Genomic DNA, 20,364 nt, shown 5'->3' on the forward strand with positions numbered 1-20,364 from the left:
CCCATCAGTCATGGCACCCACACTGTGGTGCCACAGTGACTCTGCTGCCAACCCCTGGCAACGCCATGAGATTTGCCGGGGCGGGCATGCCCAAGCCTTCACCACACTAAAATGAAGTGTTCTGTTCTCCTCCTTTTACGTCTCCTTATGTGATGACAGCATCTTACCACTTCAGAAATTTTACAAGTAGGTAGACCTCATTCGTTAGAAAAGGAGGGGGTGCTATGAAGCGCCTGTCATCAATCTGGGGCACTGGGTTGAGTGGCACTGAGAACCACTGACCAGTCACTAGACGGGGCTTCTGCCATTCTCTGGAAGGTGAGCACGCCCCCTAGGCTCCCCATTTTCGCCTTGCTGATTCTGACTTGGACTGAGCTCCAGTGACACCCGCTCTGGGAAACCTTCCCCAGGCCTCCACACCAGACCCAGCACCCTGTGCTCCCGCTGCTCCGAGCAACCCAGCTAGCCACTGAAAGGAACCTGCATGTCCGCCTCCCGCCTCCCACGGGGCCACGGCACTTACTGCTTTGGGAGCCACATAGGATCCCGACAAGGTGCCCACGCCACTGGTCAGGTCAAAGAGATCACTCAGGCCACTGCCCATGGGCGCTCCTAGGTTAGCTGGTACTGCTGCTGCTGGGGGTGCCACGAAGCTGGGGGCTCCGATCTAGAGGGAGGGGAAAGGGGTCAGAGGCAGGCACGCCAGGGGAAGTACGGCCGCCTGGCCCTTTATAAGACGGGGGTTGGGCAAGAGGGCGTCCTGCAGGGCTGCCTTCAGGTCAACTCTAAGTTGCAGAAACAAGACAGAGTGAGGCGGGTGGAGAGGAGAGGCCGAGCCCTCCCGTGCCCTACAAGCCCCGAGAGGAAGAGCTGGGCACGCTCACAAACTGACAGCCCAAGGATAAAAGGGGTACTCAACACAGTGCTATGAGGGGGCCGTGCTCAGAGACCGGAGCACACCCCAGGGTGTCAGAGAGGGCTTGTGGGGGCCTCCGGATGACAAAGTAACTTCATCGGAGGGTGGTGAGGGTGGGCCGACGGCCCTGACACCCCCCGCCCTGGGACGCCGGGCGGGTGATCGAGGAGCAGCAGGACGAAGGCTTGGTGGCATAGGGTTGAACCGTACCCCTTCAGGCTCATCCCCCATCTCCCAGCAGAAGCAGGCAGGGTGAAGAGAACAGGCAGCCACATGCAGAGGGAAAGCCAAGAAGAAGACACAGAGAGACAAGACAGGGAGGAAAGAGGCAGAAGGTTAATCACAGCTGTTCCACCCGACCCTATGGGGCCTGTGCGAGGCTGCAGCAGCCTAGGAGGGCCCCAGGTCTCTATGACGGGCAGCCCCCCCGCACCCCCAGCCCCACTCGACACCCTCGTCCTTCTGACCCTTCCCTGTGCTGTGGCCTTGGGGACCTGAGCCGGGCATGGCCAAGTGACAAGGGCCCAGGTGCCACCTCCACCTGGCTCTCCGGCTGCCTGAAGAATCCCAAGGAAACAGCAGGCCTTCTTACCACCGCCTTCACAAGGGAGGGGCTGTCCCACCCTCTCATGGGCCTCTCTCAGGCCTGCTGGGCAGCTACACCAATCGGTGCCACGTGTGGGGGAGCGGATGCAAGGGTGGCTCCCCCAGCCTTACAGGGCCAAGGTGACTCAGAGGGTAAGGGAGAACAGCCCCCAGGACTCTTGGGGTTCAGCAGCCTGGCAAGGGGCTAAATCCCGTGCCTGCCACTTAGGAGCTGTATGCGCTAAGCAGGACGGCCACCTGACCACTTTACGCCCCAGCTTCTCACTGATACGGGAGCTACATGATCCTTGGATGGCGTCTGGCAGAGAAGGCGTTCCTGATCCCTCCCTGAAGACCACCATCAACCTCGTCCGGGGGCCCAGGACGTACCAGGCTGTCAAGGCCACCGCCAAGCAGGTCCACGGCGCCCATCTGCACCGCGGAGGCGGCCAGGGGCGGGCCGCTGACCGGAGGCCCGAGGTCCAGGTTGAGGAGGTCACCCAGCAGGTCGCCCTGCGTGGGGACGGCATCCAGCTGCTCTCCGGGGGGCGCTCCAGCTGGGGCCGTCTCTGGGCTCTCCGTGCTCTCGCTCCTGCCAGGACGTGGGGAGAGGCTCAGCAGGGCCAGAAGTGGTGCCGTCTTGGGGAGGCCAGACCCCATCTCCGGGATCCGCCCCCAGGAGAGGCACCGGGCCTCCTCACTGTCCCGGGAGCCTGTCTACACCCAACTTCCTCCCCTTCCCATGCCTGATCCATCTTGTTCTGGGCTAAGGGGAGGGAGCACCGTCTGTATTCCCCAACTCAGTCCACTTTAAAGTCCCGGAGAACAGGACAACCCAGGCCAGAAAGCCGTGGGAGCCGCGGGGGGAGCACCTGAGCAGAACGGGGCTCTGGAAGCGGGCAGAATTGGGTTGAGCCCAGCTCTGCTGCCTGCGCTCTTCACTAGGCTCTTAAGCGCTCTCTGCCTCTGGTCCCTGTCTCTTCAGGGAGGACTTCCCTCAGAGCTGTTGTCACCTAGGCCACACCATGTATGCAGTGAGCATTCACTAGGGTCGCTAGAATCGTAATTCTGCTCAGACTCAGGTGAGAGCACTGTGCTACTGAACCAGGGAAGTGGGCCAGTGACTGGCCCCCGGACTCACGAGGCGGTGCGGGGTGGCAGGCTCTTGTGCACGACGCCCCGGCCCCCCTCCACGAAGGCACTGGGCGGCTTGTGGTAGACAGAGGCCAGTGTGCCAATGTAGCAGATGAGCTCGTCCAGCAGCGTGGGCTCAATGAGGTCTGTCTCCTCGGAGATGAGCGGCTTCTCAGCCAGCACCACCTCCTTGGCAGCCACGGGGTCCGTGGAGAGCAGGCGCCAGTAGATGTAGCCACGGTCCCGCAGGTCTGGGTTGTCTGAGTCCTGGGAGGTGACGAGAAGGGCGTGAAACGCTGCGCACGTGGGTGATGGGGAGGGGAAGCCCACAACACGGGGTCACAGGGTCGCTAACTTGACTGCCTGAGTGCTGGTGGGAGCCTGCCCCTTTAGGCACAGAGCAGACACAGCCCAGCCCCCTGGTTTCCCCTCAGGCCAGCCTGCCCCTGCCTCTGCTCCCTGCCCTCTGTGGGAGGCTGGCTCAGCATCGCCCCCATCCCCGCCTGCCCTATCTGTCTGACTGAGCTCCCTGAGCTGGGGATTAGGGGCAGGACTCCCGGTCTGGCTCCCTGGGTGGACCAAGGGCTGCGATGGGCACTGCAGGGAGGCCACACCCACCTGCGTGGCCAAGCTGAGGACCTGCTGCACCAGCTCCTGGGTCTCTGTCGGCTTCTTCAGAAAGAGCTTCACGATAGCCGTCAGCAGCTGCAGCTGCACCTGAGGAGGACGGAGAGGAGGCGAGGGGGAGGGTGAGCTCCGGGTGGGGACCACAGGGAACCAGAGGAGGACCTCAGAGACCGAAGGGGCGTTGAAAGGCCGAGAGCAGCTCTCCTGGGTCTGGGCTGGCCACGCAAACAGGCCAGGCGCAGTGGGGTGGCTGTGCTGAGTAGTCTGGACCTTGGCCCGAATGGTCAGGAGGACCTGGCCGTGGAGCTTTGCAGAGCCCCAGGCCGGCTGGGGACTGCTGCCCAGCGCTAGGGCCCCAGAAACCCATCAGGGCTCTGGGTCCACGACCTTCAGGAACTCAGCTCATGAGGGCAACACGTGTGCCTGGTGTGCTTACCAGAGACCACCTGCCAACGAGTGGACCAAGTGCCAGAGAAGCTGAGCGGACGGGGGCAAATGGGCCCGTAGAGCCTTCCTCCCGAGGTGGAACCCTGCCCGGCCCCCAGCAGCCCCACCTCCCGCCCGCCCTGTCTGCACCTGAGCATGCCTCCCGCACCCCCTCCCCGCTCCCGCAGTTCCAGCCTCCCTCACCGGTGCCGCCCCACAGTGCTGGCAACACTTTGCAGCCACCTGGCCGCTCTGTGGAGTGCCCCTGAGGGCGGAGTTCGAGTCTGTCCCTGTTGCATCCCTGGCTATCGTTCACTCCAGAGTCTGGCAAGATATAGGCACTTAAGAGAAATTTGCCAGAAAAAAAACCAAAATTTGCTGACTAAAAGCACACCTCTGAAAGAACAGTTCTCCGCACACAGCCCTTCCTTAGCCCCATCCCATTTTGTCAGCCCTGGCACAGGAAGACAACCAGAGGCTCCCCAGATGGTGCCAGGGACGGGCCTGCAGCAGAAGGGCGGTGGTGGGGCTGGCAGCAGCTTCTGGGCCCATCCAAAGGCTGGCACTTATGGAAACAAGCGGCAGAGCTGCTGCTGCGCAGGGTGGGCGGATGCTGGGAGGAGTCCCTCCAGAGTCCCTACGATCTGGGGACACAGCGGCCAATGGCGGAGGAGCAGGCTGGCTGTCTCCAAGGCCAGAGGTGGCTGGGCACTGGCTTCCAGACCTGGCTCAAGTCCCTGGCCGGGTAGCTGGCAGAAGGCCGCTCACCCTCAGCTGGTGAGGGAGAGTTGGGCCCACTTCAGGGGTTCTGGGGGCCCGGAAGACACAAGCCGTGGCGGCCAACTTGGAGCCAGACCGAGACAGCACTTCCTCTGAATGCTGACTTCATCACTTCCCAGCTGGTGACCCTGGACAAGTCACTTAACTGCTGAGGCTGCTTCCTCCTCTATAAAATGGATGCAGTGCCTCACAGGATTGACGGGAAGTCAATGAGACAACAAACGGAAAGAACTGTGTCCTCTGCCCAAGGCACAGCAGCGGTCGTGGCTGTTGTCAGCACCACAACCGCCACACACACCAGGTTCTCCCCAGCCCCGGGCTGCTGGCTGCTGGCGCTCATTCACCCCTGTCCGTCTGCTGTGCTCCCTGGACCAAGGCTGAGTCAGCTCCCTGCCTAGCTCCCCTCCCCCGACAACACACTGAGGCCCGAGTCAGCCTGCAGCTCAGGGCTGTTGTTCAGCTGCTAAGTCGTGTCTGACTCTCTGTGACCCCATGGACTTCAGCATACCAGGCTCCTCCATCCTTCACTATCTCCCAGAGTTTGCTCAAATTACAATCCATTGAGTTAGTGATGCTATCTAACCATTTCATCCTCTGTCGTCCCCTTCTTTTGCCCTCAATCTTTCCTAGCATCAGGGTCTTTTCCAATGAGTCGACTCTTTGCATCAGGTAGCCAAAGTATGGAGAAGGCAATGGCACCCCACTCTAGTACTTTTGCCTAGAAAATCCCATGGACGGAGGAGCCTGGTAGGCTGCAGTCCATGGGGTCACTAGAGTCGGACATGACTGAGAGACTTCACTTTCTTTTCACTTTCATGCATTGGAGAAGGAAATGGCAACCCACTCCAGTGTTCTTGCCTGGAGAATCCCAGGGACGGGGAAGCCTGGTGGGCTGCCATCTATGGGGTCGCACAGAGTCGGACACGACTGAAGTGACTTAGCAGCAACAGCAGCAAAGTATTGGATTTTCAGCATCAGTCTTTCCAATGAATATTCAGGGCTGATTTCCTTTAGGATTGACTAGTTTGATCTCCTTGCTGTCCAAGGGACTCTCAAGAGTCTTCTCCAACACCACAGTTCAAAAGCATCAATTCCTTGGCGTTTAGTCTTCATGATGGTCCAACTCTCACATCAGTATGTGACTACTGGAAAAACCATAGCTTTGACTATACGGACCTTTATTGGCAAAGTCATATCTCTGCTTTTTAATATGCTGTCTAGGTTTGTCATAGCTTTTCTTCCAAGGAGCTAGTGTCTTTGAATTTCATGGCTACAGTCACCATCTACAGTGATTTTGGAGCCCAAGAAAATAAAATCTGTCACTGTTTCCACTTTTTCCCCTTCTATTTGCCATGAAGTGATGAGACTAGATGCCATGATCTTAGTTTTTTGAATGCTGAGTTTCAAGCCAGCTTTTTTACTCTCCTTTTTCACCCTCACCAAGAGGCCCTTTAGCTCCTCTTCACTTTCTGCCATTAGAGTGGTGTCATCTGCATATCTGAAGTTGTTGATTATTTCTCCTGGCAGTCTTGATTCCAGCTTGTGATTCATCTAGACTAGCATTTCTCATGATGTACTCTGCATACAAGTTAAATAAGCAGGGTGACAGTACACAGCCTTGTCATACTCCTTTCCCAATTTTGAACCAGTCAGTTGTTCCACATCTAGGTCTAACTGTTACTTCTTGACTCACATACAGGTTTCTCAGGAGACAGCTAAGGTGGTCTGGTATTTCCGTCTCTTTAAGAATTTTCCACAGTTCGTTGTGATCCACACAAAGGCTTTAGTATAGTCAATGAAGCAGAATTAGATGTTTTTCTCGAAGTCCCTTGTTTTCTCCATGATCCAACAGATGTTGGCAGTTTGATCTCAGCCCCTCCCCTTCCCACAGCTGGAGAGGCTTAGGAGCCAGGACAAGGGGGGCTCAAAAAACAATCTAAAGTAAGTTCCCAAATCTCAAAGCACTAAGTAGTTTATAAAAGCTCTGAACTTGCTTCCCATGAGGCAAAGGAAGCAGGCAGTTTACACACACCAAGTCTGAGGATGCCCTAGGCTGGCCAGGAGACAAAGAGAGGGGCCCCCCCGCCCCCTACGATGGGAGTGTAAACCAGAACCGCCTCTGTGCCAGGGCAGTCCGGACCGGCAATGCACAGGCCCTCCTACCAGCATCATGCTCCTAAGAACCCGTCCTCCAGCTGTACCTGCAGACGAGCTTCCCACAGCTCGCTCCCAGCAGAGCTGTTTAAAAGAGCAGAAGGCTGGACACCTAAATACCAGTCAGGGACCCTGCTTAAACAGGGTCCTTCTGCATGAAGCTAGGAAGCTGTAAAAAGCTCTCACAGTGTCATGGCTTTCAGACGTATTTTTAAGGAAAAAATACAACCTGCTGATCAGTTTGAATTTGCATGGTTTGTTATAAGTAATATTTAAAAATAAGTGAGAAGGAAATATATAAACAGTTGGTCCTTGTGATTCACACAGGACACACCTGCAAATCTGTCTGCTTGCTAACACTTACTCATGACCCAGAAACCCATGCTTATGGCACCTTCACAGTCATTCACAGATGTGCAGAGCAGCGAACGTGTGCGTTGCCTGACGTACAAGCTCCTGGCTGAGGTCAAGTGAGGTGGTGCTTGGTTCTCATCGTAAATGTGCCACGTTGTCCACAGCTTGGGGCCTTTTGTTGGTGATTTTGCTGTTTACAAGGGGCCCACCCCACCCCAATATAGAGCTAGAGAGTTGTCTGGGGCTCCTAAGGGCAGGAACGCTGAGATATGCCTTTGGAGAAAATACATGTGTCAGATGAGCTTTGTTCAGATGTGAGTTACAGCTGCTGGCCATGAGTTCAATGCTAATGAATCAATGGAACATATTAAGCAAGGTGTCTTTAAACAGAAACACACGTAAAACGATGTTTATCTTGACCAGTAGATAAACGTGCAGTGACTGAAGGCGTGTAGAAACACGATTCTATTTCTTCTGGGAGCAAGGGTTTAGCTTACTAAATCAGAATTTGACTTTATGGAATGTTAAGTATCACAAGTGATAAAAATTGACTATTTTTTGTCTCTGTAGAGGAACTGGCTGGTGTGTTCCTAAACTCGTTCTCTCTGGAAGCAAACCCATCCACCCTCCCCCCAGAAACCAATGAGTAACATGGTGCTTTCCGGGAGGAGAACTCAAGGCCAGGAGAGTGGCAGGAAACAGGATTTTCACTACATATCCTTTCCTGTCTGTTAGGTTTTGACCTGAGTCAATGTAGCACCTATCCAACCATAAATACTAAAGTAAAACAAAGTCAGGACTTCCGTGGTGGTACAGTGGATAAGAATCCACCTGCCGACGCAGGAGACAAAGGTTTGATCCCTGCTCCAGGAAGATCCCAAAGCCCCGGGGCAACCAACCTCACACCTCACAACAAGAGAAGCCAGTGCAATGGGGAGCCTGCACCCCACAACAAGAGAAGCCAGCGCAATGGGGAGCCCATGCCCCAAAACAAGAGAAGCCAGTGCAATGGGGAGCCCATGCCCCAAAACAAGAGAAGCCAGTGCAATGGGGAGCCTGCACCCCACAACAAGAGAAGCCAGCGCAATGGGGAGCCCATGCCCCAAAACAAGAGAAGCCAGTGCAATGGGGAGCCCACACACCGCAGCTGGAAAGTAGCCCCAGACTACTGCACTAGAGAAACCTGCATGCAGCCATGAAGATCCAGCAGAGCCAAAAATAAATTAAAAACAACAACAAAACCAGAAACGTCTGCAGCCTTCAGAGTCCTCCGCCACAGATTGTCCTCAGGAGCGCCCCTTAGGCACCACAGTGAGGGACGAAAGGGACCATGCCTGTCTCCCGTTCACCTCTCACATGAACGTCCACACGGTGAGGGTGGTGTCAGGAGGGCAGGGCCCTGAGGCCCGTAGGGGCGCCTCACCTGGGTGCTCTCGTCATGGAAGCCCTCCAGGAAGCTCTCCAGTAGCTCATCCGCGTTGTCTATCCGCTCGGCGTACTCGCCCACAATCCAGATCATGGCGGCTCGCGCCTCGGGCTCGTCCAGGGAATCTAGGTTCTCGCACAGCGTGGCAATCACGCTCTCGTACCTGGAGATCAGGGCGCAGTGGTATGTGAGCACCGAGGGTGCCCGGGCCGCCCATGAGGGGCAAGAGACACGGGCAGCTACTCTACGAAGAGCCCGAGAGGCTGGTGGGAAGAGGATACCGAGCTTTGTCCTTTCCACCTTGGTTCCTGTTTAGGCCTGGGGCGCAGAGCAGCAGGGAAGTGAGGAAGAGGGAGCGCTCCCCGTGCTCCTCCTCCCTCCCCCTCGGCCCCAGAACTGCAGCGCCCTGACAGGTAGGAGCAGTGGCCACGCACTTGTTGGGGTACTTGCGGAAGATGTCCTTGATGACCACGATGGCCTCCTGAACCACGTAGTTGACCTTGGTCTGGATGAGGTCGAGCAGCGTGCTCACGCAGCGCTCGGCGGATTGCTGTGTAGGGAGAGGAGAGCATGGGCCAGGCCTCCCCACACCCCCTAACTCCAACACACTATGTTAGACTGTGGGAGTGACTCCTCACTGCCATCAGAGGCATCAAAGGGGAAATGTCTTGAGAGGCTGGGCTCAAGGGACCCCTTGGCCTCCAGGGACCCGTTTAAGGAGAGTCAGGTCAGCAGCCCAAGAACATCTCCAGAGGCAGAGAACATGAGGGATGAAGGGCCAGGACACAGCGGTCTCAGTGACCCTTGAAAATATGGAAAAAAGGGCACACAGACGGTTGAATTGTGAAACTGGCCAAAACATTCAGCAGGCAGAGCCCCCTGCCCCAAGGTCCATGAAGTGAAAGCTAAGTCTGCTGGGGCCACCATCAGCTTGGGCTGCCCCACCCTCTGCGCTAACGCTGCAGGAGATCCCATGATGATGATGGGCTGATTTCACCTGCAGCAACTCAGAGGCCCAAGGAAGATTACAGATGAGGAGGAGCCAAATCTGTACCACGGGGGCCTGCAGGGCTCCAGCTGTGACCCTCAGGCCCTGCCAGGTCGTGAAAAGCTGACAGATTCTGTTTGAATCAGACTTGTCTCCCGGTTTCGGACCCCTTGCCCTTCCTCCTTCCTCCCACCCAGGACGGTCTCAGAGGCTCACCTCCACCTTGATGGCACAACGGCCGATGGCTCGCACAGCCTTCCGTACAAAGTCCACGTCCACCTCGGTTGCGTACTCTTTCAGCTCCGCCAACACCTGGGTCCCAGACAGAGAAGATGGAGTTGGGGGGATCTGGCAGGGCGCTGTCCCGGAACACCCCTGGGCTTGGGGTGCGCACAGACACGAGCCCGATGGGATCCTGCCTCCCGTTCAAGGTGCGAGTCCTGAGGGAGGGAGGGAGCTCTCGGGTGCCCCAAGAGGAAACCAGGAAGGATGACCTGTCAGGGCTGGACAAGCCTTGTTGCGGGTGATCTAGCTAACGCATCCACTTTGATGGGCAGATAATAAGTGACAACAGAAAGAACAGGCTCCTTAATCACAAAAGTACCCGATAACATTCATGGAGAGCTTTCTTATGAAGCCCAGGGCCCAGACACCACCCTCTGCCGACCTGGGCGATGTTGGCCTGGGAGGCCAGGCGGATCATGATGTCCAGCTTCTCCAGCTTCACATAGATGGGGTCGTTGTACTTCACGAAGAACACCTTCATCTCGTGCTTCAGGACCTCAGGCCTGGGGGTGGGCGAGGGCGCCCAAAGAGCAAACAGCGGGTCAGGGGCCTCTCACATCTGCTGGGACATTTCTGGGGTCAGACGTGGAGCCTGACATCCATGAAGCCAGTGACTCCTGTGGCCACACGCTCCTGTGCAGGGGCCCTGCCCAGCGCCTGCGTGTCCAACCACATCCCAGGAAGGGAAGCAAGAAACACTTCACATTCAGGAGGTCACAGGCACCCGGCGACGGGCTTGGAAGTCAGGCCTCAGTTTCAGTTCTAGCTGGTGACCTCAGGCCCGCCTTCTCACTCATGAGACGGGGTGCATTCTGTCAGAAATGTTACCGTCGCAGGCCTGCGCTGCTAGTCCTAGAGAGGCCTGGTGTCTGGGAACCTGGCTCTCGAGAGTGCCCCCACTGTTCCCGAGTAGGACACAGGGGGTTGACTGCCTTAACTGACAGGGGAGGGAGCTCAAGAGGCCAGCGCGAGGACTCCTCCAGACGCCACCTGGCCTTCTCCCTACGGTCCAGCTGTAGAGCCCCACCAGGCCGATAAACCACAGCTATGGGGCCGATACGCCACCTCCTGTGAGTCCTTCTAGTGAATCTCTGAATGCATGTGTGGGGGTCCTGGGGACCCCGACCTGGACACCTACAAGAGAGGTAGATGCCAAGCGCCTGGCATGATGCATGCCTGCCTCAGAGAAGGCACTCGTTGTCAGAAGTGTCTACGCCCCTCCCTCAACCGGCGCCCCCCCGCCTCCTTTTCCCAGCTGTGGGAACCTGATGGGGAGCGGCCTGCCCTGGGCCACACGCTGAGTGCTAATCGGGGAGCGAGCGAGATGAGAGTCACCACCCCTCCCTGGCTCCCACTTCCATGGCCTTTCCAAAACAGAGAGGAGGAACAGAACGGTGAAGAGGGGAGAAGACACAGCGGGAGAGCTGGGCAGGCTGTGGTGGGGTGGGAGGGCTCCTGGCGAAGCAGGGGCCTTGGTCGTGCTGGGGGGTGGGGGGCAGTGGGGTCCTGCACTGGACGGCTGGAGAGGTGGTTTCCGCCACCAGGACTCGGCACTAGCTGCCCAGCGCACGTGGGGCCTGGGTCTGGTCGTGCCTCAGTATCAGGCTCAGCACCTTGGGAGCTTGGCTTGTTAAATAAAACCCGCACAGGGAGCCCCTCCTGCTGATTGGGCTGCACAGGCCATGACACCTCACCCGCCCCACCCTGCAACTACGACTCTCGTCTCATTCTCTCCTTAGACACTCAGACAGCTTTCCCAAATTTACCTCCCAAACCTCTACAAATGTCCCAACTCCCCTGACGCTTCTGGGACCTGAGGCGCGTGCTCAGAACCAGACTGAGGCTACAAGGACAGGGAGCCTGTGCAGTCTTCCGAGAGAGAACGTGCACGAGAGGTGCTTGTTCTGCCCGCGAATTAGCTGCTGATGGACCTGTTTGACCAGAGAGGCTGGAAGCTGAACTGCAGAATCTGCCCTGCCCCACCCCCAGCACGGAGCTGCCGGGCCCCTCCCAGGATGGTTCATGGCTTGCTCGCCCCAGCCACCCCGGGGTCTTCCCTTAGGAGCAGCGGCTCACTGCTGTGGTCATCCCTGCGGGGTGGAGAGAAACGGGTGCTCTGCACTCTGAGCGGCCCTGAGGCTGATGTAGAGTCCATGTCGCCCTCCAGCCTCCAGAGCTTGGACTCCTTCCCCGGGAAAAACACTCGCACACACACCACCCTACACCCTGCTTCAGGAGGGCTGTGGGGACTCAGACCAGCCACTGTCCATGGTTAAGAAGTGCGCTAGCCTCTACCTGCCCAGGCTAAGCCAAGGCTTCTCAGCCTCTCACTGCTGGCGTTCTGGGGGGACGGAGGGAGCACTCCTGTGCACCAGAGGCTGTGAAGCAGCCTCCCCGCTTCCACCCCTAGATGCCAGCAGCAGTAGCCCCCATGATGACAACCAAGAATGTCTCCAGACGCTGCCAAATGTCTCCTGTGGGACAAAGATACCAGTGGCTAAGAATCCCTGGCTTAAGCTGTTGCGAGGCCCTATCCGCGGCAGGTCGGTTTCCCTTCGGAGCCCTGTTCTCAGCAGAGGCCACCCCTCCCAGCCCTGGCGCACGCAGTGCCCGCGCGCAGCAGCACTGCTACCTTTTCTGCACGATGAGGTTGATGTTTCGCAGGGCCACATACTGCAGCTCGGGCTCGGCCGACAGCAGCGTGACCAGGGGCGGCGCCAGCTTCTTGAGCAGCGTGCCGTAGTAGTCTAGGTCCTTGGACAGCATCTCCATGAACTTCATCAGCACCTTCACAGCCGACAGCACCACGGCAGAGTTGGCGTGGGACAGCCTGGGGGTGACCCGCTCACAGATGCTGTGGTCCGTTCCAAGGGGGGCAAACAGGAGAGACAAATGGGGGAAGCACCCTGTTTTTAGTTATCAAGATAACATGTCTTCTGTAGGAGGGAGATCTAGATGCCGGTCCTCTTTCCTGTAGGTCAAAACCACTTGGAGCCTCAGTTTCCTCATCTGAAACATGGGAGAGGATGATGCCAGCAGCACATGGTTGCTGGAAGCTTAACTGAGACATGCGTGTCCAGCACTGAGCACAGTGCCTGGCAGTCAGTAAATACCGGAGAAATGTCAACTCCCTGCCTTCTGTTGTGAGGGCTCTCAAAGCGGGAAGGGGACCATGCTGGTTAGCACCAAGAGTTGGGGGAGATCTGGCTGGGAGACCTGTGACCTCCTCCACCTCCCTGGGAACCAGAGACAATGATGAAGCTGCTTTAAAGATGATCACGCGCGGGGGAAGCACCCAGCAGAACCCTAGGCTCCCAGTAGGAGTCAATGAACGGTGGCTCTCACGCTACCCACCTCCTGCCTCAGCCTGCAGTGACCAAAGTCTCGTCAGCGGCCTAAGCAGGCCCTGGGTTCTGTTCTGTGCCCTCAGTGGGCAGTGCGCTGACTGCCTGAAGCAACACCACTTCCAGCCTGGCTCTGTGTCTGAGGACGGTCTGTGGGGCGAGGCCCTGGAGAAAGGCCCACCGGAGGCCTGTGGCCTGGCTTCTGGGAGCCCCCGCCCTAGGGACCTGGCCTGGCGAGGTCTCCCAGCCCCAGGACCCCTCACCTCTGGGCCTCCCGGTCGTCTTTGGGCGTGTAGTTGGCCAGGCAGTCCAGGATGAAGATCTGGCCCCACTCAGTGCACTCGTTCAGGGCTGTGAGCAGCTTGTTGATGGACTGTGGGTTCAGGTCGAGCAGGTTGCTGCTGGGGTGAGACTCGGCGATCTCCGAGAGGGCGGCCACCGCGTTCGCCACCACCTGTTGGGAGGGTGGAGGAGGCAGAGGCTAGGGCGCTACCCACAGGCCAGGGCAGCAGGCAGCTCATGACGGTGGCCAGTCAGAGCGCAAACATCCTGAAAGGGGTATGACCCGAAGGGCAGGGTCAGGAGCACCGAGACCCACTGCAGGCACCCGCTCCACTGACTCCTCTGTGAGCTGAAACTAAGCGTACCCACCATTAAAGAAAACCACGACAAGAGAGAGCGGCTCCGAGTTCCTGGCGAGAGAAAGCTACCTAACGCAGAGTCACCCTCTACCAGCCACAGCAGCTCGCGGGGGGCTTGACAACCATGTCTCTCAGAGCCAGAAGCTTCCTGCGGAGCCCCTCGGGGTGGTGGGCACAGCAGGGTCCAGGTGAAGCTCCAGGCCTGTAACCCTTTCCTCCACGAGGGCAGCTGTTCCTACAGCGGGGCTGCGCGGTTTTTAACTCTCCCCTGACCACGCAGTGCTCCACGGCATCCCTGTACTGGCCCCGGGCGCCCACCTGCGATGGGCATCTCAGAGGGACACAGAACGAGATGTCTGGGGGGGCAGGTCATACGTTCCATTTTAGATACGGCCCCACTGTTCTCCAAACTGCTGCCGTCGCCATGAGGAGCCAGCTCCCCTCCCAGACGTGCCCAATGCCCAGTGCGCCAGGCTACGCTACTTCCAGGGTGAGCCTCTACAGCCCTGCGAGAAGTGGTGAAGGGGGCGCCCCTCCCGGTCAGAGCGCTCTGATGTCTTGGTGAGAAGACAGTGATGATGACACAGCCGCTGTGCGCCGGGCTATGCCAGGCACACCGCCTTCCACACGCCCGGCAGCCGCGCAGAATTAGATCCGGCTTACTGAGAAAGAAAAGGGCTCAGGAAGGTCAGGCGGCTTGCCTGCAGCCACACAGCTCCTTAGAGAGGCTGCACAGAGAAGCTCACTCCAAAGATGGTGCCCAAACCACTGCGGGTAGGAGAGCAGCTAGCCCACCTGCACGGCTCTGCCTGCCCAGACCCGGAGCTGCCTGGTGGAGGACCAAAGCTCAGGGTTTCCCAAGCAATCCTGAGGGTGGCAAAGGTGGCACAGCGGGCGGTAGAGACTCACCATGGGGTTAGAGTCAGAGATGAGGTCTTTGAGCGTGTCCAGGAAGCCCTGGTCCTCTACCAGCTGGGCGTTGATGTCGTGGAGCTTGGCCACGCACACGGCCGCCGTCTTGCGCACGTAGGGGTCCTCGTCCTTCAGGCACTTCCGGAGTGGCTCGCACAGGTACTCTGTGATCTTGTCAACGCGGATGCAGCCCATGGTCCGTACCGCCAGGGCCCGGATCAGGGGGTTGGGGTCCTCACAGTCCTGAGGGGAACCGGCCATTGGCCAGGGGCAGGGGCGGGTTGAGCAACACCAGATGGCTGCTGTGGGGTCTCCCCCTGACTGTGGCCAACAGCACCGAAACAAATATGTGTGGGCACCTGGGCTTCCCCGGTGGCTTAGGTAAAGAATCCACCTGACAATGCAGGAGACACAAGAGATACCAGTTCAATCCCTAGGTCAGGAAAATCCCCTGGAGAAGGAAGTGGCAACCCACTCGAGTATTCTTGCCTGGGAAACCCCATGGACAGAGGAGGCTGCCAGGCCACAGTCTATGGGGTCACAAAGAGTTGAACACAACTGAGCGACTAACACACCCCCACACAGAGGCGCCTCGCATTTGCCAGATACCAGGCTTTGCAGGGTTCCCTCTGATACTCAGAGCAGACAGGCAATACTGTTCCCTTTTCACAGGTGAGGGAACTGAGGCTCTCAGGAGCTCAGCTGGTCACAGAGCAGAGCCATAATCTGAGCTGCATCTACCCAGCACCACAACCCTGTTTTCCTACTGGGACAAAGAACCCCATTCACCCACGTGTGGGTGTCAACCGGGCTGGGAGCTGAGGTTTTAAAGGTGCACAGGGCTAACAATGTGAGTCCCTGCTTATCCTCCACTTGGAGGACAGGACATGCAGGAAGGCGTGAAGTCTAGAAGCGCAGCAAGACGCCCTCAGACACATGCTGCCTTCTGAGCCTGCAAATGACACAGGGCCAGGGGGACCCGCAGGCCCGGAGAGACCTCACGGGGAATGGGTTAGCAGGCTCTATGGCATCTCATTTTCTGGAGACAGTGGGAGCCCTCCACTGGAGGAAGAGCCCCCAGGCGGGGAGTCAGATGGGTGGAAAGGAGCCTCCGTGTTTCTACCCAGGGCAGCGGCGCCACACCCAGGGAGCCTGCGCGGTGAGCAGCCCCCCAGCCCCACCCAGCTCCTCCGCACCTTCACGAAGGTGTTGACGGCCATGATGGCCATGTCGGGCTGACTCTTGGCATAGTTCATCAGGTACAGGTACACCAGCTTCTTCAGCTCCAGGTTGTCTGTCTGCATACAGTTCACCACGTCGGGGAAGAGGGCACTGGAAGGTCAAGCCGCGTCAGTGTGGGGAAGCCCAGAGAAAAGAAGAGGAGGACTCTTCGGGCAGCTGATGGGGGCTGGGGAGGAGGGGGCGTGCAAAGCGGGCAGGAAATGTTAACAGGACTTCCCAGTAAAGGCCGGGCACCAGCTCCGTCACCCTGAGCATCTGTTGGTAGAAACGGAATTACAAAGGGCGATTTTAAAAGCCAAAAAGTCCTTGTTCTTTTCACAAGGCTCATAGATGGGCTCTGGAGTCCATCAGACTTGGCTCAAAGCCAGCTCTGCCTCTTGCTGGCTGTATCAAGCTGGGAAATTTTCTGTATCCCGTTTCGATTTTCTCATTTGCGAGAAAGAGAAATAACAAACCCCATTTTGCAGGGCCCTGTTATAACTGAAAGAGACAACTTACTTAAGGGCGTCTAGTCCTCGGCACTAAGAAGGCGCTACAGAAATGGAAACAGTCGTTTTTCCTTCTCTGATACTTGACGTGGCCACTTGTATCAGGCTGCTGGCTGCAGAAGGCTTAGGGGAGCAGGGCGGGGCTGGACCATGGACACTACAGGGCACTCACGCACAGGGCTCACACCGCAAGCCAGGCCTGGTGCTCAGGGCTTTTCATATGATCTCCTTTAAGGGCCCTGAGAAGCCTGTAGATTATCCCCATTTTATAGAAGACAAAGCTGAGGCTCACAAATGACAAAGAACTGCCTAAGGTGCCAGGTCTGAGTCCAAAGCCTGTGCTCATGAGTGCTGATATACTGGGCAGAACCCTTCCCAACATGGCACCCACAGTCTCAGGGTCACAGGCTCCTTGAGATGTGAAACATAGTTAGTGGTCGGTTTTCTGTCTCTGAAATTATCACCTCCTCTTCTCAATTTTTGTGACTTAATGGGCAAAGACATGGGAACGAAAGTGAGTTTCCTGAGCCTGGACTGATGCGTCACCCTGGAAGATGCCAGGCCAGGAAGGGGGGAGCTGAGAGCCCACCTCGCTCTCCTGGGCTGTCACACCAGCAGAGGCTCATCGGAGACAGAGGACAAAGGTGCCTCCTCTGTGGCAGGCAGGGGCTCTAACTGAAGGAGAGACGTGGTCCTGGGAGGAATGTGCCTTGGAAGGAGGCCTGGCTTCCCAGCAGACACGGACCCCTCTGCCACTCTGTCCTCCACAGGTTTCTCTGCAGAACTGTTTCTCCTGAGACACTGTCAGGAGGTCCCATGCTGAGCGTGGTGATGGGACAGGGCAATCCCCGGAGAAGCCTGGAGTAGTGGGGTCCTGCTGAGGGATCTTAATGGGGAGCCGCTCCTTGTTGGCATCCAGGCCTACCAGGCATGGGCTGGAGACCACAAGTGCACAGCAGAGAGGAAATGGAGGAAAGCGCCTGGCTCTGGATCTTAGAAGGGCTGGATGTGAGTCTGCTTCCACCATTACCCAGGCTGCCCACGTGACCACTGGGCACTCATTGTTTCTGGTTTCTTTGGCAGGAAAACCTCCTTACCTACAGAATACAAGGGACTGCCAGGAAGACACCTGAGCATGCTCTCCGACCCTCAGACACTCTCCAGTGCTAAGCGTCATGAAGCCTCACCCGCCCCTGAGGGCCTGCCAGCGTGGTGGGAGGGGACGCACAAGTGCACGTAAGGCGAGGGCAGTCTAGGGAACTCCACCAAGGCCCAGGAGTCAGGACTCGTGCTCTCACTGCCAGGGGCCTGGGTTCAATCCCTGGTGAGGGAATCAAGATCCCAGAAACCAGGCAGTGAGGCCAAAAAACCAGTAATAAAAAGAAGAACGTCTAGAATTTAGAATTAGTGACGGGAACACAGCAAGTGCTGCGTATTCAGGGCAGTGGGCTGGCGTCATGAGGGCGGTGGCAGGGTAAATGGAAAACAGGAAGGGACATTCCAGGCTGGGAAGACCGTGAACAGAGGCGCAGCCACAAGTCTACATGTGACCTGCTCCGGCAAGACGCACACGGCAGAGCAGACCTGAACAAGCCCGCCCTGTGGTGGGCTTTCCCTGCGCCGTGTTTATCTCGTTGGTGCAGGATCTGAGGTCCCCGGCCACGGGTGGAACCTGGACCCGTGGCAGTGAAAGCCCTGAGTCTTAACCACGGGGCTGCCAGGGAACTTCCTCATCTGGCAATCTAAAACAGGGGGAGGTAAAATGAAAAATCCAGATTCCCCATTCTTTTAGAAGACCTGGCCCCACCGGGGTCCTCTCCCCAGCAGCAGTGTCCTCCGGAGCTCCTGACGGGGGCGCACCACATTCACTTCGCTGTCCGCTGCCTTCTCAACCCAGCCCACTTCACTTACTCCATGACTGCCTGACCCCGTCAGCATCTGAGCACGTGACCCCTCTGCAAACAAAACCTTCTGTCTGGAAAGGAGGTTTGTGAAGGGAACGACACGAGGGCAGACACGGGTTCCTAGGGATGCCTAAAAGCGGGGATCTGAACCGGGCCCAGGCTCGACAACCTCCCTCTTCCGGTGCCCCCAGCCGCAGCCGGCCCGCCCCTGCACACCTGACGTCTTTGCCCACGGTCATGGACGCGATCACTTTCTTCACCGCTTCCTTCTTCTTCTCCTTCTTGTCACTGTTCAGTTCTGCCTTCAGCTCAAAGATTTCTCCTAAAAAAGGAGGCAGTGTGAGTGACCCATTTCCACCTGCCAGGCAGCGATGCCCAGTCCCCACCCGCCAGAAGAACAGAAAGAAGGCAGGGAAGACACTCTGTGCTGCCCGCTGAGGGCAATTCTGGGTCCTGGGCTTGGTGGGGCAGGCAGCAGAGGACGGAAGCCTGGAGGTCACGCTGAACTGAGGGGAGAGGAACTGTGGAAGCTATGGAGACAAGAACAGTGCGGACAGGTCCTGTTCAGCTAGACAGCTAAAAAACACACAGAGGGAGGCAGGGTTCTCCTCAGCCACCGCACCCAGCGCGGGATGGAACCTGGGGACGTGAGGTTTGAGGGGGGAGGGCAGGATCTGCTCAATTCCCACACATGGCTTTTCCTGTTTTCCTAGAGCCTCGAGTTAAAAGAGCTCACTCAGGGTTTCACTTCCTGAGCCACAAGTGGTGGCTCAGATCTGAAAATGGGGATTCAGCTGGCCCACAAGGGCTCCGGGGCTTGATAAAGTGTTCTTAAGAACTTGAGGATCGGAAAAAAGCAGACGAGGAAGCAGGCCGGTTCAGGGCCCTGTTGTGGGCAGGGAGGCAGGCCCCTGACAGCCCTAGGGACAGGGTAAGGGGCAGCCGGCAGAGTGAGACAGGCCTCCTGCCCTCAAGACAGCTGCAGCCTGCCTTGCCGAGCCTTCTTCTAAGCTAGGAGCCTCCGTAACTTATTCCCATGCCTTTCCTCATTTCACCCTCACAATAGCGCCATACTTCCCCTCCTTTGCAGATGAACAAATGGAGAACAGAAGAGGTTCGGGAACTAGACAAGGGACACAGCCGTGAGAAGGAAGGCCAAGATTCAAAACCAGGTTTGCCAGCTCCAGAGTCTGCGTGCTCTGGCCGACCCAGGACATTCGCCCTGCTTCTCTGAACGCGTTTCCTTGTCTGCGCACTCAGCCTCGCCTGGGCCTTGAAGTTTCTCCTGTAACAGTGGCGAAACACTCAGCTCAGTGCCTGGTGCTCAGTGGCCAGCGTGAAAGGTGGCCGTGATTATTACTAACTTGCCACGTGACCCTCTTTGTCTGGGCTCCCTTTTTTGTAGGAGCATCCCCGACTACTCTCTTAAGTTGCCTGGGGTGGGGGTGAAGCAGAAACTATCAGGAGAGGGGGAAGTGCTAAAGGAAGTTCTGGATAGATTTACATGGAAAAAAAAAGAACAGGTATTTTTTCCATTGTTCTTCTTTTTTTTTTTAAAAAATGACTGAACAATATGGCGTTCAGCAAAGTATCTGCGAGGAGAGGCAGTAAACAGGTTAATCGAGAACAATCAGGCAGCGCAGCCTGGGCAAGGCCACACTGAGGAAATTGCTCAACAGAGCCAGGAGGAATCTGCAGAGCTTGCAGTTCAAACCCAAGGCTCTGGAGCGCTAAGGGGACATATGCCCTTCTCCTCCAGGAGACCGGGGACTATATGTCCCTGACGTGGGATCCAACAGACCCCATGACCCACCCTGAGCCCTGCTGCCCCTGCTTTGTTTGAGATGATTGACCAGCTTCAGTACAACTGGGAGTCAACTGATGGGCTGAGGCCCAGGTCTCCTCAGCCCCAAGAAGGCAGCGCACTGAACCCGGAATTGGCCTGCTTCTGAAATGTCTCCTTCCTGTCATGGGCCCGAATCCAGTCAGGCACCGAGCCCACCTCCTCAGTCACACACCAGGCACCCGCTCCACCCCCAGCAGCACCGCAGCCTTCCTCCCCAGCTCAGGAAACACCATCTCCCATGCGAGCTGTGGTTCTGCCTCCCCAAGCCTCACCTACTTTGATCCTTGATTAGAATCTGACCCAGACCTCTTT

General features: G+C 57.5%; 1 protein-coding gene across 7 annotated transcripts in view; it reads right to left on the reverse strand.

Moving 5' to 3' along the window:
* The window catches only part of AP1B1 (adaptor related protein complex 1 subunit beta 1), a 48,385-nt gene that overhangs the window by 8,754 nt on the left and 19,267 nt on the right, over nucleotides 1-20,364 (reverse strand). For 4 of the 7 annotated variants that reach the window (XM_059875907.1, XM_059875909.1, NM_001045938.2 and 1 more), the window contains 14 exon segments: nucleotides 18,423-18,528; nucleotides 15,769-15,904; nucleotides 14,570-14,815; nucleotides 13,283-13,473; nucleotides 12,308-12,529; nucleotides 10,058-10,178; nucleotides 9,607-9,702; nucleotides 8,837-8,952; nucleotides 8,400-8,565; nucleotides 3,254-3,352; nucleotides 2,643-2,902; nucleotides 1,892-2,093; nucleotides 1,127-1,147; nucleotides 524-667 (listed from right to left, as the gene is read on the reverse strand). In XM_059875907.1, coding sequence (XP_059731890.1) covers nucleotides 524-667; nucleotides 1,127-1,147; nucleotides 1,892-2,093; nucleotides 2,643-2,902; nucleotides 3,254-3,352; nucleotides 8,400-8,565; nucleotides 8,837-8,952; nucleotides 9,607-9,702; nucleotides 10,058-10,178; nucleotides 12,308-12,529; nucleotides 13,283-13,473; nucleotides 14,570-14,815; nucleotides 15,769-15,904; nucleotides 18,423-18,528 — 2,126 coding nt within the window. 7 annotated transcript variants of the gene reach the window in all.

The sequence above is a fragment of the Bos taurus genome, chromosome 17 (assembly GCF_002263795.3).
Source record: "Bos taurus isolate L1 Dominette 01449 registration number 42190680 breed Hereford chromosome 17, ARS-UCD2.0, whole genome shotgun sequence".
Lineage (NCBI taxonomy): Eukaryota > Metazoa > Chordata > Mammalia > Artiodactyla > Bovidae > Bos > Bos taurus.